Source organism: Salmo trutta, chromosome 33 (assembly GCF_901001165.1).
Source record: "Salmo trutta chromosome 33, fSalTru1.1, whole genome shotgun sequence".
Taxonomy (NCBI): Eukaryota; Metazoa; Chordata; class Actinopteri; order Salmoniformes; family Salmonidae; genus Salmo; species Salmo trutta.
The window spans coordinates 15,518,721-15,535,111 of NC_042989.1; the positions used below are offsets into that span (position 1 = coordinate 15,518,721).

The 16,391-nt window shown below is 44.1% G+C and overlaps 2 protein-coding genes across 10 annotated transcripts in view; both read left to right on the forward strand.

Annotated features, from left to right (window-relative positions):
* Positions 1 to 8,112, forward strand: part of sobpa (sine oculis binding protein homolog (Drosophila) a) — a 32,865-nt gene extending 24,753 nt beyond the window's left edge. For 6 of the 7 annotated variants that reach the window (XM_029729905.1, XM_029729910.1, XM_029729908.1 and 3 more), the window contains 2 exons: positions 3,690 to 5,703; positions 6,281 to 8,112. In XM_029729905.1, coding sequence (XP_029585765.1) covers positions 3,690 to 5,693 — 2,004 coding nt within the window. In that variant the 3' untranslated portion in view covers positions 5,694 to 5,703; positions 6,281 to 8,112. The remainder of the gene's footprint in view (positions 1 to 3,689; positions 5,704 to 6,280) is intronic. The other variant, XM_029729911.1, reaches the window with a different exon arrangement.
* A 4,968-nt stretch (positions 8,113 to 13,080) lies between these two features.
* Positions 13,081 to 16,391, forward strand: part of rock2a (rho-associated, coiled-coil containing protein kinase 2a) — a 45,449-nt gene continuing 42,138 nt past the window's right edge. For all 3 annotated transcript variants that reach the window (XM_029729916.1, XM_029729914.1, XM_029729915.1), the window contains exon 1: positions 13,081 to 13,897. In XM_029729916.1, the coding sequence (XP_029585776.1) occupies positions 13,799 to 13,897 (99 nt within the window). In that variant the 5' untranslated portion in view covers positions 13,081 to 13,798. The remainder of the gene's footprint in view (positions 13,898 to 16,391) is intronic.

Genomic DNA, 16,391 nt, shown 5'->3' on the forward strand with positions numbered 1-16,391 from the left:
GCGGTTCACCTGTAAAGATTAGCTCTACAACATTGGCCATTTTCTATTTGAATCGTGTCAGGTTCAATGAATGCATTTAAATGATTTGTGATGGAATATACCCACTTTGTTTTGCAAGCTTCATAAGATCATCATGATCCAGATATTGTACCCCCAGCAGATACTGGTCCCCGTAATATCATTTCCCGAATAATACTTTCCACCCCAGCAGATAGTGTTCCTCCAGCACATACTATGACACACAGCATCAGAATCTGTTCCCTTGCTGATCACTTTGTTAAGTGTTTAACCAGACAGTTAGCGAGATGGACAGGTTTTCAAAAACGAAATTCTCTAGACAAACTAGAAATCGGTATTGCATGCCAACCAAGCCGCACTGCTTGTTGACACAATGCCCACTTAACCCAGAAGCCAGCCGCACCATTGTGTCAAAGGAAACACGTACACCTGGCAACCGTGTCAGCGTGCACTGCATCCAGCCCACCACAGGAGTCGCTGTGGTGAGGACATCCCTCACAGCCAAACCCTCCCCTAACCAGACACCGCTGGGTCAATTGTGCGCCACCCCATGGGTCTCCCTGTCACAGCCAGCTGGGACAGAGCCTGGACTCAAACCCAGAATCTTTAGTGGCACAGCTAGCACTGCGATGTAGTGCCTTAGACAACTGCACCACTCGGGAGGCCCAGGTAGCTAGGTAATTACCTAAAGCAAAGCAAATGGTTAAACCGAGCCAGAGCGACCACCAGTATGATGGCCGTGGTTTAAATAAATGACCATAATTACATTAAACTGCAAACATCTTTGTGCAGGAGAGGAAGTGAGTAGAGAGAGAGAAAAAAGAACTCCATTAGGGTAATGCACAGTGAAATTTCACTCACAGTGCAGAAAGTCGTTAATTGCTCTCCATCTGTCTTCTTTTTTAGCCCAAGAAAATGTCAACACATTTATAATTTAAAATATCCAGGCTTACCATCATTGAACCCAACTCTCAGAGCCCTTTTCAGACTTTTTTAGCTATGGCTCATTGTGTACCAAATGGACAAAAAAAGAAGACTACTGATATCAAGGCTAAAGGGCTGACTATTGATCACTCACCTGTAAAAGTACCAAGCTGCAATATCAACCTGGACTCAGGGCTAGACGTAACATTAATTTCTGGATATCCATCATCCATTTCGTATGATATATTGCGTATTACAATTCGTATATGTTACGAATGACAATTTATGTGATATCTTGTGAATTACAATTTATACAATATGTCTTGAATTTGCAATACGTATGATATGTTACGAATTCCAATTTGTTGTGGCTAACGTTAGCTAGGTGGCTAACGCTAACCTTAGCTAGGTGGCTAACGTTAGCTAGGCTAGGGGTTAAGGTTAAAGTTAGGGTTAGGTTACAGGGTTACGGTTAGGGAAGGGTTAGCTAACATGCTAAGTAGTTGCAAAGTAGAGAAAAAAAGTAAGTAGTTGCAAAGTTTCTAATTAGCTAAAATGCTAAAGTTGTCCATGATGAGATTCAAACACGTAACCTTCTGTCTTATGTACCCATACCAAACGTAACATATCATACTAATTTGAGCGTACCAGATTTTTGTTTACTATGATACATCTAGTCTATGAAACCAGGCTGACAGTATATGGAACACTAGTCTTTGGTCCTGTAATGCTGCGCCTCTATAACAGTACAGAGCACTACAGATATGGTCTCTGATGGTCATGTCTACCTTATGACAGCCTTTCTAACAGTGGCCATTTGACTGAAATCGAGTGATGGAGGAGACCTCTGTTTAACATTAAAATCCAATTATGGACAAGATTGTCATTGACGGATTTGTCCATCTCTTTGACATGTGTGACCTGTCAATTGAGAGACGGGGAAGGGATGGAAAAGAGAGATTAAAGAAGAGTGAATGAATCAAGGTGGCCTATCAACTGAGATCTAAGTACTTTATGGAAAATCTAGTCTAGTGAAAAATTAGGTACAAATCAATGAATCAGGCCAGGGTTCAGAGGAGGATGACACAAGAGTAGCATATTATTATGAGGGTTCCATGACCGTTCCAAATCTGAAGTTCTCATGACGTGTGTGTGTTTGCGTGCTTGTGTGCGTGTTCAAATCTAATTTTGACTGAAGTGTGGCAGGCATATATGTGATCTCTGAAAAATCAAATGGTTAGGATCATAAGGATCATACAGTACATGTATGTCTGTGAGCCGAACCTAGTCGTCTTCCAGTAGCATCCCACAATTTATTAGCATTCAACAAGGGGGATTATGGTGTGTGTGATGGATGGACGTCGTTCATGGGTCTGACAGCTGATTAATGCTTTAATTATCTTCAGTGAGTCGCTGTCACGTCCTTCTGAGCTGGCAGAGTGAGTTGTGTGCCCGGGCCGTACCCATCTCCCTGGCCCACCCATTGCCTCCACTCACCAGGGTCATGTTCATTATCTCAGGTACACTAATGAAACTAACAGTTTGGAAACTAACAGCCACATGATGATTGAACGTTCACAGTGAGCATTTTGGAAACTTTTGTAGCCAGTGAAAAATATCCTTGCATCCCACAGTGTTGACAAGCTGTGCCAGGCTGCTCCCCTGCCCTGACCAATGTGTGTAATGCCCCCGGGGTAGGGTTCGATAATCACATTCCATTTAAACACAGTCAATTCCACTTTAATGCATTCAATTCTACTTTAATGCAGTCAATTCCATTTTAATGCAGTCAATTCATTAATCAGAATCTTTTTATGCAATAAAAATATCCAAAACACTCATATTAAAGTTGCACACCAGTAGTGAATTAAGTAATGCATCATAGCACCCACCTAGGTGGTTCTCAGCAGCCATTTTTCACCAGAACACAGTAAAACTCCACCCAGCTGTCACTCTCACTTCCATGCCCCCTACTGGCAGCTTGTTCACTTGTCTCCGTCTGTCCATCTCACCCAGCCACCACATTCATCTACCCCCACTTATGCTCATGCCTTACAGGGAAAACCTTTTACTTGAGGCTGTTATGTCCTGCGGCTGTGCCTGTGGCCACTGTCACACACGGCTCAGTGGATTCATGTTTATCGGGGTGGTTCCTCCTTATGAAGGAAGTTTAAGAGGTGAAAACCCCATGGCAGGTGTAAATGCGAATTACATGTCTGGACAAAGTGTTTTTCATTAAAAAGCTTTAAGTACGCCAATCCAGATTTGCACTCACGTTTAAAGCCAGTTGAAAGCTACTTCTTCCTCAAGTTGTAAGCATTTATCAAGATGTTACCATGTGTTGTACATTACCTGTACCTGAAGGGTCATAGCAGTGTGAAGTTAGTATGAAAATCTCTCTGTCTCACTCACTACATGTAGACTATACATGTGCCATTATGCAATGGAAGCACAAAAATATAGATGGGTTTCAATTACGAGGATACAAACATGCCATGCAGATTTACTTTTATTTACTTGGTGTAACAAAACAAAATTTGACCAGTTAATTTAATTACAATCTAGGTTTTAGTGTACCTAATCTGCAGATACTGTGGGAGGCTGAGAGATTACATTCTGGTTACCAAAGTTGTTTGAATAGCCACATGGCAAAAGGGCAATGTTGCTAACTTTTTTAACTGCTAATGTGTGGTATCTGTAATGCATTATACCTGATGATGTCTTTTGTCTTGTGTTTTGTGTTACAGGTGTGTGACTGGTGCAAACACATCCGCCACACCAAGGAGTACCTGGACTTTGGTGCTGGTGAACGGAGGCTGCAGTTCTGCAGTGCCAAATGCCTGAACCAGTACAAGATGGACATCTTCTACAAAGAGACTCAGGCAGCGCTGCCAGGGGGGCTGTGTAACCCAGGACACGGCCCTGTGGAGGGCAAGTTGGAGAGCAGCACCGGGGCGCAGCTCCTCACCCCCGAGTCCTGGGGCACACCCTTGGGTGACTTACGTCGCAAAGCCCCTTCCCCTGGGGGAAACCCCTCTGTGCCAGTCCCCTCCAGCTCCACCGCTGCCTCTCCCTCTGAGACAGGCACTGTCTGCTCCCCTTCCTCCAAAAACCCCACGCCCAGACCCCACGAGAGCCCCACCTTACCCCCTCCCCCACACCCCTCTCTGCACTCTCCCATGGGAGTCCCCTTGGGTAGCCCCCCAATGGTGATGACGCCCCGGGGACCCGTGCCCCTGCCCTTCTTCATGGAGCACCAGATGATGCAGCAGATGCGGCCACCTTTCCTCCGCCCACCTCCCCACGGCCCAGGCCCTAACAGCCCCCTGTCCAACCCCATGATCCCTGGCATCGGACCACCACCACCCCCGCCGAGAACCCTGGGTCCACCATCCAGCCCTATGCACAGGACACAGTTCTCACCCCACCACCATCCCTCCAACAACCCCAACCTGGGAGGGAACCCCCCAGGGATGATGCCACCCCATCCAGGCCTACACATACCCGGTTTTCCCTTCCACTCCAACATGATGCCAAACGGGCCCATGCTTATGCCACCCATGATGAACTTTGGTATGCCTTCCCTCGCCCCTCTGGTTCCCCCGCCAACCCTGCTGGTCCCTTACCCTGTAATCGTGCCCCTGCCGGTGCCCATCCCTATCCCCATACCCTTCCCCTTCAACCCCAAGACCTCCAAGGACAAACCCAGCAACAACAACAACCCCATTCCCAGTGCATCAGGGGAGGACCACAGGCCCTTCTCCGCTGGTTCCTCCAGAGGGGATCACAAGTTTGGGCCCTCCAGTTCCGGGGTGCACTCCCCGGGCTTCTCTGGCTACGATCTGGCCCGATTTGGCTCTGAGAGGAGTAGGACTGACGTGGTGGACCTGACCGTGAAGACTGAGAGTCCGGGGTGTGCCTCCACCGCGGCCTCCCTCCCCGAGGGCGTGATCGACCTGACTCTGGGCCGGCGATCGCGGCTGCAGCAGGTCATCCAGCGGGTGGTGCCCAGTGTCCATGTAAAGGTGGAACGAGACGGGGACTCAACCAGCCCCCCACCTTCTGGACCATCCCCTCTGAATGCCTCTGGGCAGGGGAAGGGGGACAGCAGCCTAGAGGACATGAGCCAGGAGGTCAGGGAGGCCATTAGTGACTCTCTGGAGCCAGGCTTCCTGCCTTGTAGTCAGGCCACATCACCATCCCCACAGCCAAACCAAAACTCCTATACTACCCAGCTCACAAATCACCCTGGCACCCCACGGACCCAGCCCTGCAGCCCACCTGCCCCCTGTGATGTCATAGTAAATGGCAGCAGTCAACACACAGACGGCCCCAGCCGGTGCACACTACCCACACCTCTGTCTGACCCTGGCCGGAGAGGAGGAGGAGGCTGCGGCGAACCAGCCAACTGCGAGCTGGAGCGGGAGGCGCTGAAGGAGAACAGCTGCTTGGTGCCAGAGTGGGAACCAGGTAAGAGGGGCCCAAGTGAGGAGGCAGTGCAGGGGGGCACTTGGGAAGGCAAGCTGGAAGCCAACGGCGACCTTATGGATCTGGACGATGATGACGACCACGCCTATGCACTGCTGCAGCCCAAGGCTGGCTGTGTCATCCAGCCCCTGCCAAAGCCCAGCGACAAGACGGCCATCGTGTCATGCAGCATCAGCGCTCCCCTGGCAGCAGGGGCAGGGAGCCCCGAGCTGGAGCCGCCGCTAAAGAGGAGGTGCCTGCGAATACGCAATCAGAACAAATGAGGCAGAAAAGGTTGGTCTCATGGCACCCTCTACTGAGGACCCAAGAAGGTCCCCCTCCCATCATCTCTGCCCTGTACCTGTCCCTAAAGGTGGTGTGGAAATATCACAAAAATATCAAACAGTCTGACAGTTTTTCAAAAAGGCCTTCAAAACATGAAGATGTCCGATTTAACTCTGTGTAGGGTATTTTGTGCTTGTGCTGCTTTGCAGCATATTTTGATGCATACAATTGCACTGTTTGATCATATTGTTTAAATATCTAGAGACCTTTCTTGATCAAACATAAAATTACCTTTTTTGTCGGCATAGATCTATTGCAATGTTTCCCTCACCACTGCCCTTGCCGTAGCTTTTGACCTGATCTGAGAGAGGGTGCTGACAGAAATGTACAACCATGAAGGAAGATATACTATTGATGTCAGGGTTGATAACACACTAATGTTACTTTAGTCAAGCATGCAGCAGTAAATCTATTGGATCTGAGCGAGAGAGATGTCTGGTTGAAAAATAGACCTGTAGAATGGGGATTCCCTTTGTCTGATCTAACATGTCTAATTCTGGATCCTCTTTCTCCTTTCATATTTCAGCTCAGACAGGTGGCAGTAACTCCCCTACAGAATGAGGTATGCTGTTGAAGCTCTTGACAACACTAGCCTTCCACTATCCGCCCCTCGCTCCTCCACCCCATGAACCTCTCTCCCAGCCAACTAGCACTCAAAATTCTAGCCTTGTCACCCTAATCTTAACAACTCGGCACAGGCCGACCACAATAACCCCTGGACCAGTGGAAGTGGGACTTGGAGGCATTCACCTTTAACCCAGACCAGACGTGTTATTTTCTCTTGAGACACATTCCTTTAGCCCACACTGCCCCTCTCTCCCTTCCTTCCAAAGCAAATGCTCTGTCAGATCTCTGCTGTCAGACTGATAAGCCACAATGCTAAGCCAATAGATTTACCAGCAGTTTTGTGTTCGCTGGAAGAGGTCTAAGGTAGCATTTTTAGCCAATCTGTTCCAAAGTGAAAGGTGTAGCATTTTTATGTGGCAAGAAATTCAGGCTAAAGTCATCCCCACCCGCCCCCCACCTTTGCATGATCACAACCAGCACAAAATGCTAACCTCCAACCCCCATCCCACCATTGAGGGTGACAGGACATTTGTTTTGAACTGGAAACCAAAAAGAGACATCTCATAATGGAAGGTAACAATCAGAGGGAGACATTTTCTGAGCCTCACAGGTTGAGGAATAATAACAAGAAAAAAGAGGAGGGGAGAAATCCTTGTGTTCTGACTGTAGCACACTCTATTCCTGGAGATACCAGGGGCCCCTTTGCGTCACAGAACCTTTCTCTTGTGGAGCAGTGGGGATATCTCCACAATAAAAGGAGACCTTGGCACTATTGAACTGCTCATCTTCAGTGGGTTTCATGGTCATAAAATACAAGAATTTTCAAGTTTATCCTCACTCACTGATTTGTGGACAACAGGGTAGAGACCTCACCAGCAAACGACGGTGGGTAACTGTGGACAATGTGCAATCTCTGCCAACGTGGAGGCTATTTTGCTTCTCTGCAAGCTCCTGGTCAGACAAAATCAGATGTGTAATTCTAATTGTAATCATCACGGCTGTATTTACATTTTTAACACCGCAATGATATTGATGATAATGATATATCTTCAGCCACATCTCTGATGTGTACAGTGGGGTTATGGTAATGATGTGACTTTCATCATGGAAGCAAAAATATGACTGCTGCTTATCACACCACAAAGGGATTGCGTCAATCGAGAGTTGATACCACAGCCATTAGCATTGTTTCGTCACTAGTGCTCAGGGTCGTAATGTTGCACTAGGATTTATCATTGACAAGGGAAGCTGGCTCTCTTAAATCAAATTTGCTTGTCAGTCATAGATAATTCTCTGGAAACACTGGTCCAAACGTACTGTAGAGCTATTTGTAAAGTCAAACTACTGAAACAAATTAATCAATTCTTTAATGAGTCAAAGATTTTGTCATATTTACATTATGATATGGGGAATCATCTCACTTCCCTGTCCTTCACCCTGTTCAAAATGTTGTCCTTTGCCAGTGTTAATCTGTCTGCATTATAACATTTTGGCAGTGTATATTTTGCTTCATTCTAGTTTATATTGCCGGTAGAGACTAACAGCCCCCCCACACACACTAGTTGGTGCTCAGTGATCTGAAAGGACTGAGAGTCTATTGAGGGACATAATGACGAACCTTATGTATTATTACCCAAAATGAGTTGCACTTACAGTACATGTTGCCAAATTGGTGGGTAGTGTACCACATGGGGGTGTCAAAAAGGCTCTAAGTTTGTCAGTTGCACAGAGAAATTAGAAAGCATCATGTTGCTTGTCAGGTTCAAATAAAAGTATGTCTTTTGGTGCAAAGATTTCTCCCTATAGACTTCTGTCAACATAAAATGTACTCTTCTGATTTTCATGCTCTATCTGTCCAGCCAAAATCTCCAGCTTCTTGCCAACTTCTTTTTCCATCTCTCCCATTTCCCTTTGGGTCTGAACCCTCTTTCTCTTCCCCTGAACACCGATGGGAAGTGTCATCTTCCCCTGAACACCGATGGGAAGTGTCATCTTCCCCTGAACACCGATGGGAAGTGTCATCTTCCCCTGAACACCGATGGGAAGTGTCATTCCACACCCCGGCCAGAGCTATGGGTGTTTTAGAACACATAAACATACACACACATGCATGCATTTGCAGACACGTACACACGCACAGCAACGACTCACCACCCTCCATGATGTACTCTCTCACACACGCACATGCACACACACACTAACTAAAATGATGGTTAGAGATTCATTCTCTCTCCATCCATGTATTGTTCCAACTGCTCTATCTTGACTTCCTCCCCAATGACAGTAGTGTTTGCCAGTGTCTGTGTATGCCAAGCAGGTGGAACCAGAGACCAATGTTCAGATTAGAGACTGTTGACTCAGAGTAAGCACTGCAACACAATCTGCCGCATGATAGTCAGGCATTTAGGCTTCGCCTGTCCCGTGCCAAGACTAGGATTCTGTTTCACAGTAATTATTTCCTTGAATTTCCGGTCTTAAAAATAAATATATATACTGTACCAGTCAAAAGTTTGGACACACCTACTCATTCAAGAGTTTTTCTTTATTTTTTTACTATTTTCTACATTGTAGAATAATAGTGAAGACATCAAAACTATGAAGTAACACATATGGAATCATTTGGTAACCAAAAAAGTGTTAAACAAATCAAAATATATTTTATATTTGACATTCTTCAAAAGTAGCCGCCCTTCGCCTCGATGACAGCTTTGTACACTCTTGGAATTATCTCTACCAGCTTCATTAGTGGCAGGTAGCCTAGTGGTTAGACGTTGGGCCAGTAACCAAAAGGTTTATAGATCAAATCCCCAAGCTGACAAAGTAAAAATCTGTCATTCTGCCCCTGAACAAGGCAGTTAACCCACTGTTCCTAGGCTGTCATTGTAAATAAGATTTTTTTCTTAACTGACTTGCCTAGATAAATAAAGGATAAAAAATGTAGGTAGTCACCTGGAATGCATTTCAATTAACAGGTGTTCCTTGTTAATTTGTGGAATTTCTTTCATTCTTAATACGTTTGAGCCAATCAGTTGTGTTGTGACAACGTAGGGGTGCTATACAGAAGGAAGCCCTATTTGTTAAAAGACCAAGTCCATATCATGGCAAGAACAGCTAAAATAAGCAAAGAGAAATGACAGTCCATTACAGAAGGTCAGTCAATCTGGAAAATTTCAAGAACTTTGAAAGTTTCTTCAAGTGCAGTCGCAAAAACCATCAAGAGCTATGATGAAACTGACTCTCATGAGGTCCGCCACAGGAAAGGAAGACCCAGAGTTACCTCTGCTGCAGAGGATAAGTTCATTAGAGCTAACTGCATGTCAGATTGCAGCCCAAATAAATGCTTCACAGTTCAAGTAACAGACACATCTCAACATCAACTGTTCAGAGAAGACTGAGTGAATCAGACCTTCATGGTCGAATTTATGCAAAGAACCCACTACTAAAGAACACCAATAATAAGAAGAGACTTGCTTGTGCCAAGAAACACGAGCAATGGACATGAGACCGGTGTAAATCTGTCCTTAGGTCTGATGAGTCCAAATGTGAGATTTTTGGTTCCAACCGCCATGTCTTTGTGAGATGCAGAGTAGCTCAACGGATGATCTCCGCATGTGTGGTTCCCACCGTGAAGCATGGAGGAGGAGGAGGTGTGATAGTGTGGGTGTGCTTTGCTTGTGGCACTGTCTGTGATTTATTTAGAATTCAAGGCACACTTAACCAGCATGGCTACCACAGCATTCTGCAGCGATATGCCATCCCATCTAGTTTTGGCTTAGTGGGACTATCATTTGTTTTTCAACAGGACAATGACCTAACACACATCCAGGCTGTGTAAGGGCTTTTTGACCAAGGAGAGCGATGGAGTGCAGCATCAGATGACCTGGCCTCTAACAATCACCCGACCTCAACCCAATTGAGATGGTTTGGGATGAGTTGGACCACAGAGTGAAGGAAAAGCAGCCAACAAGTGCTCAGCATATGTGGGAACTCCTTCAAGACTGTTGGAAAAGCATTCCTCATGAACCTGGTTGAGAGAATTCCAAGAGTGTGCAAAGCTGTCATCAAGGCATTGTTTTGATTTGTTAAACACTTTTTGGGTTGCTACATGATTCCATATGTGTTATTTTATAGTTTTGATGTCTTCACTGTTATATTCTGCAATGTAGAAAATAGTACAAATAAAAAAATAAACTTGAATGAGTAGGTGTGTCCAAACCTTTGACTGGTACTGCATATATCTTTAAAAAATACATTTCCAGACTCGGCAACCTAGCCTTTTGCAGGCATCCTACTGCACACTCAAAGAGTAGCAGTTAATTTGCAAACAAATAACTTTTGCACTGACTAATCCTCAATGATTTCAACCAAAATTAGAGATCACATAAGAAACAGAGATAATTTCCATTCTTTCATTCACTTTTACTTGACCTCATCACCATATGTAATGCGAACCAGAGATACTTCGACAAATATAGCCTTGAAACTGGAAACTTCTAGTGTCTGCGGTTCTTGACAGATGTGGGAGACAGCTGAAACTGAGACAATGAAACAGGTCGGGCTTCAGTCTGACAGCAGAAATGTGTGTCTGGGTCTGTGTGTGCATGTGTGGGTTGAACTGATTTCAGCCGACCACTGCTGCCATTGTCTGTTGGACTGGAGGCATCTCAGTAAAATATAAATAACTGTGTGAAGCTAAGAATTGCCACTAGGTGTCAGGGTAGATATTCTTTGCTGCGAACACAGTTGAACTGAAAATACTCACAACTATGATTTTTGAAGCACTTCCACAGACCTTTGACGCATAGTGGCCCTGACGCATAGTCCTCCTCACCCTAACACACCAACAATACCACACACACACACCTTAATATCGCCTTCATCGTTGTGACCGAAAGGCCAATTCACCCCTCCAGTGCCAGCATCGTCAGTCTTGCAAATGCTACTTAAAGAAATGAAGTGGAAATAACTTCATCTGTCTATTTCATTGGGGAGAGATGAAGAATAAAAGCGAAAATCCAGCACCCATTTAATGGAATTAAATAGGCTAGGTCAACAGCCTAAGATATGCAATGACAACTTCCTATTCAAAATCTTGATAGAGAGTAGAAATACTAAACAAAACAAAAACATGACATTTCTCATGTCACTTTTCAAACGTGAACAGAAAATCTGCCTTAACTCTCACTTGTGTACTCTACAGTGCAGACGATGATGCTCGCTTGTAAGACTCCCCACTTTGTACAAAATAAAATGGACAAAAAACAACTTTGTAATGTTGCTAGTGTTGATGTATAGATGATCAGCTTTCTGTGACTTGTATAAACCCAACCCTCACATTTTGCTAAAGGACCCTTCTTCCTACACCACCAACAAACATCCCCTTCTATGTTTTATCTAGTGGTGAATTATCAACCTTTGTGTACATTTTATAGTATTATTTAATTAAAGTGAAGAAAACTGCAAGAAATGGATATAACTGTTGTCTTTTTATTATGAAGTTGTTACTATAACTTGTTGCCAAGATTGCTTTGAAAATAATAATTTTGTGCTGTAACAGTATTTGCTTTATTCAGTGAATTGCTTATGGAGACTAATAAATAGAGGTACACACCAACTTGTTTCATCTTTGTCAATATCTGTTTAACCTCACACACACACACACACACACACACACACACACACACACACACACACACACACACACACACACACACACATTAATTCCTTCTCTGACCGTGGAGCATAAGCACAAAAATATGTATTGGACACATTGTGTCATAGCATCCACTGTGCATCACAGAACACTTGGGGTGGCAATCAGCAAAAAGTCTGCACCAGCCTACACAGCATCGAGACTGGTGCAACCACAGTGGCACAGTGATACTCTACTGCAGGTATGTACAGTAGATGCCTGTGGCTATGGCGCCATCCTATGGTGCTTTCATCACTGTGCACTACCCACCTTAATAGCCCACCAGCAGGGGTCCCCCTTCCCATTGCTGAATACATCAGCCCCTCCTGTAACAAACCATGGGGGTTTCACATCCACCTGAGCTGCTACATGCATTGGCATAAACACAATGTACAAAAACAACACCACACATAGATTATAATTACTGGAAGCAATGTCATCATCGACATCGATGGACGGACATAAGCAACAGTACATTGTAGTATGTGTAGGCCTACAGTATGTCTACTGCAATAGTGTGATGCTGACCAATTAAACATAGAATTGTAGCTACCTTAGTACAACACCTGGCAAGCCGTCAAGAGGTTTAAATGTCTTGTTGCAATGTGTTCAATTGATAGTCGCAGGGACATTTGGAGGGACGCCTGTTCAAGTCCCAGTTGGCTAGCCCCCCAAATTGCTACACTGGTGTCAGAAGTTGGATGGCGCTGCTGGGAGGCCAGATGTTACATTTAAATCCAACAACTAATATTCAGACATCTATTAACTTGCAGCTATGATATCATCTGGAAGTAGCATACTTGTTGCACACTTCATGACCATTGCACACAGCCATAAAAACGTTACTATTATAACAATATTAAGAGATGGTGGGGCATAAGTGGAAAGAATGTGTCAATCAGGTGAATCATTACTGAGTGTGAAGAATGTATTTGTAAAACTTTAGGAGAGTAGTCATCACATAGCTCTATTATTCATCATGATGCAGCTTCCCACATTGAACAGCAGCTTGATTTGAGGAGACAGAGAAGGCTTATGGGTAAATGAGGCGGCTGTGTCTGCATGTTGATGTCAGAGGAGGGAGGAGAGATCTAGCTCTGGAAGTGGAGTATGTACGAGGAATCCACGGTGGCTAACTGCAGTTAGACATTCCGACAACCCTTAGTTTTTCCGTCATGCAGGGATACATACCGAAATAGTTCTGTAGTGTAGGAGAAGAGCTGATTGTATAACGTTTTTAAACTGTTCATCGCTCAAGCTATTTTGTAGAACGCCATACTCTGTCAATTTGCCTATGACAGTGATGCAATTACAAAATCCATGTCATTTGAGTGTTTCAAATGTTGGATTTTAAACACTTTCGACTGTTTTGGAAACACATTTTTTTAAATTTAAGCAAAGCACATCGGAGCGCCCAAAACGAGAAGGGAGGGGGGCAAGAAAACGCCCTGTTGCTGAATCTTCTTAAAATTGTAACTTAATCGCGGTGTGGATCACAGAGAACAGTCATATGGAATATGGTACTATAAATATCTATCTTGATTTGCGTTCAACGAAATCTCCGGAATAATTGGCAAGTTTGCGGAGCTGCGCTTCTCCGTTTATGGTGGATTATTATTTTTTTCAACATTGTGGATACTGCAATTCCGAGGCGATTATAGAAGGAGGCTGCTAGGCCCACGGCCATTGCCCAAGAACAAAAAGACTTTTCCCCATGTAAACCCAAACAGTTCTCATAAGGCTCGTCTTATATGTAAAAGAAACGGGCATTAATCAATCGCAAAAATGTCACTTGGTGCAGAGAGAAGGATGGAAAACCGGTTGAAAAAGCTGGAGGCCATGATCAAAGATCCAAGATCTGCGATAAACTTGGAAAGTTTACTCGTAAGTCTGCTAATATTTTATTAATTATTAATAGGGCCTATTCTGTTTCCCTTCGCGCACTTTGAAGCAACCAACATGATGCATTGTAGCAGTAGACTTCTTACGCCATTTAACCAATATGTATCAATTTTGATGTTGCCGATGTCGACATTGTAGCCAAATCCTATCATTCGCTGGCTGCGCGGTGTTGGGCAAGGTTTCGCTAACTTCCTCACCACCAAGCCTTTCATGATTCAGGTCAACATTCTATTCAGAAAGAATAGGCCTGTTACACTATATTTTAGAGTAACAAAACTTCTAAACACATCGTTATTATTTTGCATTAAGTTGTCACCTATAACAGCATCATGTGTAGCCTATCCTGTGACAATGTGTATGTGTTAATAGTTCCTGATTCAAATGCTCATTCCTGCCTGACTTAAAATTCCATGCAATTCAACATCGGGATTCCAGGCAACATAGGCCTATGTAAGGGTATAAGGATCGAAAATAGTTGAGCCATATGTTTTCTAGTGATATATGAGGGCATCTGATGCAGCAGACAACACAGCTGTAGGCTAACTGCATTACATCTGTTTGAAGATTATTGGAACATTTGCATAGCCCTGTAGGTTAGTCTACTTCTATGGAAACGTTTCTTCCGGTCAAGTCCCTGAACGATCTCCCGCCTGGCAAGGGATTGGCCCACTGACTTGTATGGGATATGCGCCACATTGTCATGTTTGGCACCAGACGGGTACCAACGGCATGTCACGCGCGCTTGTCTACAAACTGATGCGTTGTAGTAACTACCAAAGTGAGGAGTGGGTTTTCGCCCCAAGTCAACTGTTTAAAAGGACAATAATAAGTGAACGTTTTGGGAGTGTTTACCCATACAGGCCTACTCACTGCTGTGGAATGTCGAGAGGACTGTCATCTGTTTATAGGCCTGAAAACATTCTGCATAAACCTATTGTGATAGCCTAATAGTTGGTCCAGCCTGAAATAGCCACACCAAGATCATAAACACTCATGATTTACACATTCAGGATTTGAAGTGTTTCCTGGTGAAACTCCCTCAGACACTATTAAAAAAAAATGTCAAGCAGTTTCTGAACCGGAGTTCAACTTCTTCAGTACCAGTTGAATTAAGAATCCATCTGTTAAAAAGTGCATAATGGGTCTAATTTATATGCAGTGACTGAATCCTCAGCTGAAAAGTGTTTATTTCCTGGGAATGAGTAGGAGATAGATATCAAAGCTCGATGACTGTTCTAGACTGAAGTTGAGTGGGAGGAGTGCGTAGGACTGAACAGGCCATATCATCCCAAGCCATTTTTGGCCTACTCTCGCTTTCTGTTATTGTCTGCTATGAAGAAGGCACATAGGCAAGCATCAGGCATTGCAATAATGTAGTCAGACCTGTTTCTACATGCTCTCACATTCAGACCTTTCCTGATATAACTTATCATCCATTGTTCACTTTAAAAATATTGCCTAATGATGAACACACACACACACATACTTAGTCATCGACATCCATTAACACCTATAACAGCTGCTTATATATAATTATCCTGGATAAGGCACTTGTTGCCTCAGCAGAACAATGCCTGGGCCTTTTTTTATGTCCTTACTTCCTGTAAACGTTTTTCTTCCTGTACGCTTCTTGTTTTGCACAATGTACAGATGAGATAATAGTCTAAAATAGAGAGTAGGCCTTAAACATGTCCCTGGAGTGTTTCAGGAATGTCAAGCTGCTCTTCAAAGGGGATTTCTTATCACAGGGCCATCCCTGATGTGATCTGATGCAGTGTAGGACTGACTACCACTTGAAATTAGGCCCACACTCAGTGGAATGCAGCCTGGGATCTGTCAGTTACCCCACCAAGGTCTCACTACACAACTGAGCAGTGTGCATCTTATGAATGACTGAAGGATTGCTGACTTGAATGTGTTTAATGTGTGTAATAGAATGAAGAATGCGGTGTTTCAAAGCATTTAAATGGAATGTATTTGAATGAGTACTAGTGAATTGTGATAGGAGGGAACTCATCAGAGGACTGTGTGTGTAGACTGTAGTTTGGGCTACATTGCTGACCTGTCTGGTACTGCAGCAGACTGACTAAGGTCTCCTGGAAAGCTCAGGAATGAGATGGCATTCATTCTGACAACTCAGAATGTGAACTGGATCAGATGGCCTGCCTTTAACAGGCAGCTGAGAGAGTGAGGTGTGTTCAGTTCAGGGGCGGGTAACTCAGGCCAGTCAACAGGATCTGATCTGCAGTGTTGTTTTATTCTTCTCTCTCTGGCACTTTCACATTGATCCATTAATGTTACTTATTTTTGCTTTATTGGATGGAATGCACTTAGTGTTTTATAATGTTCAAAGGAAATGTTGAACTTTGATTAGCTATATGTTTTTACTATTTCAATAAAAAATGTGCTTGAGATATTTCATGAGCTGAGTACATTGATGGCTAGTGTGAAAAATCCTGCCCAGTTGGCATATTTT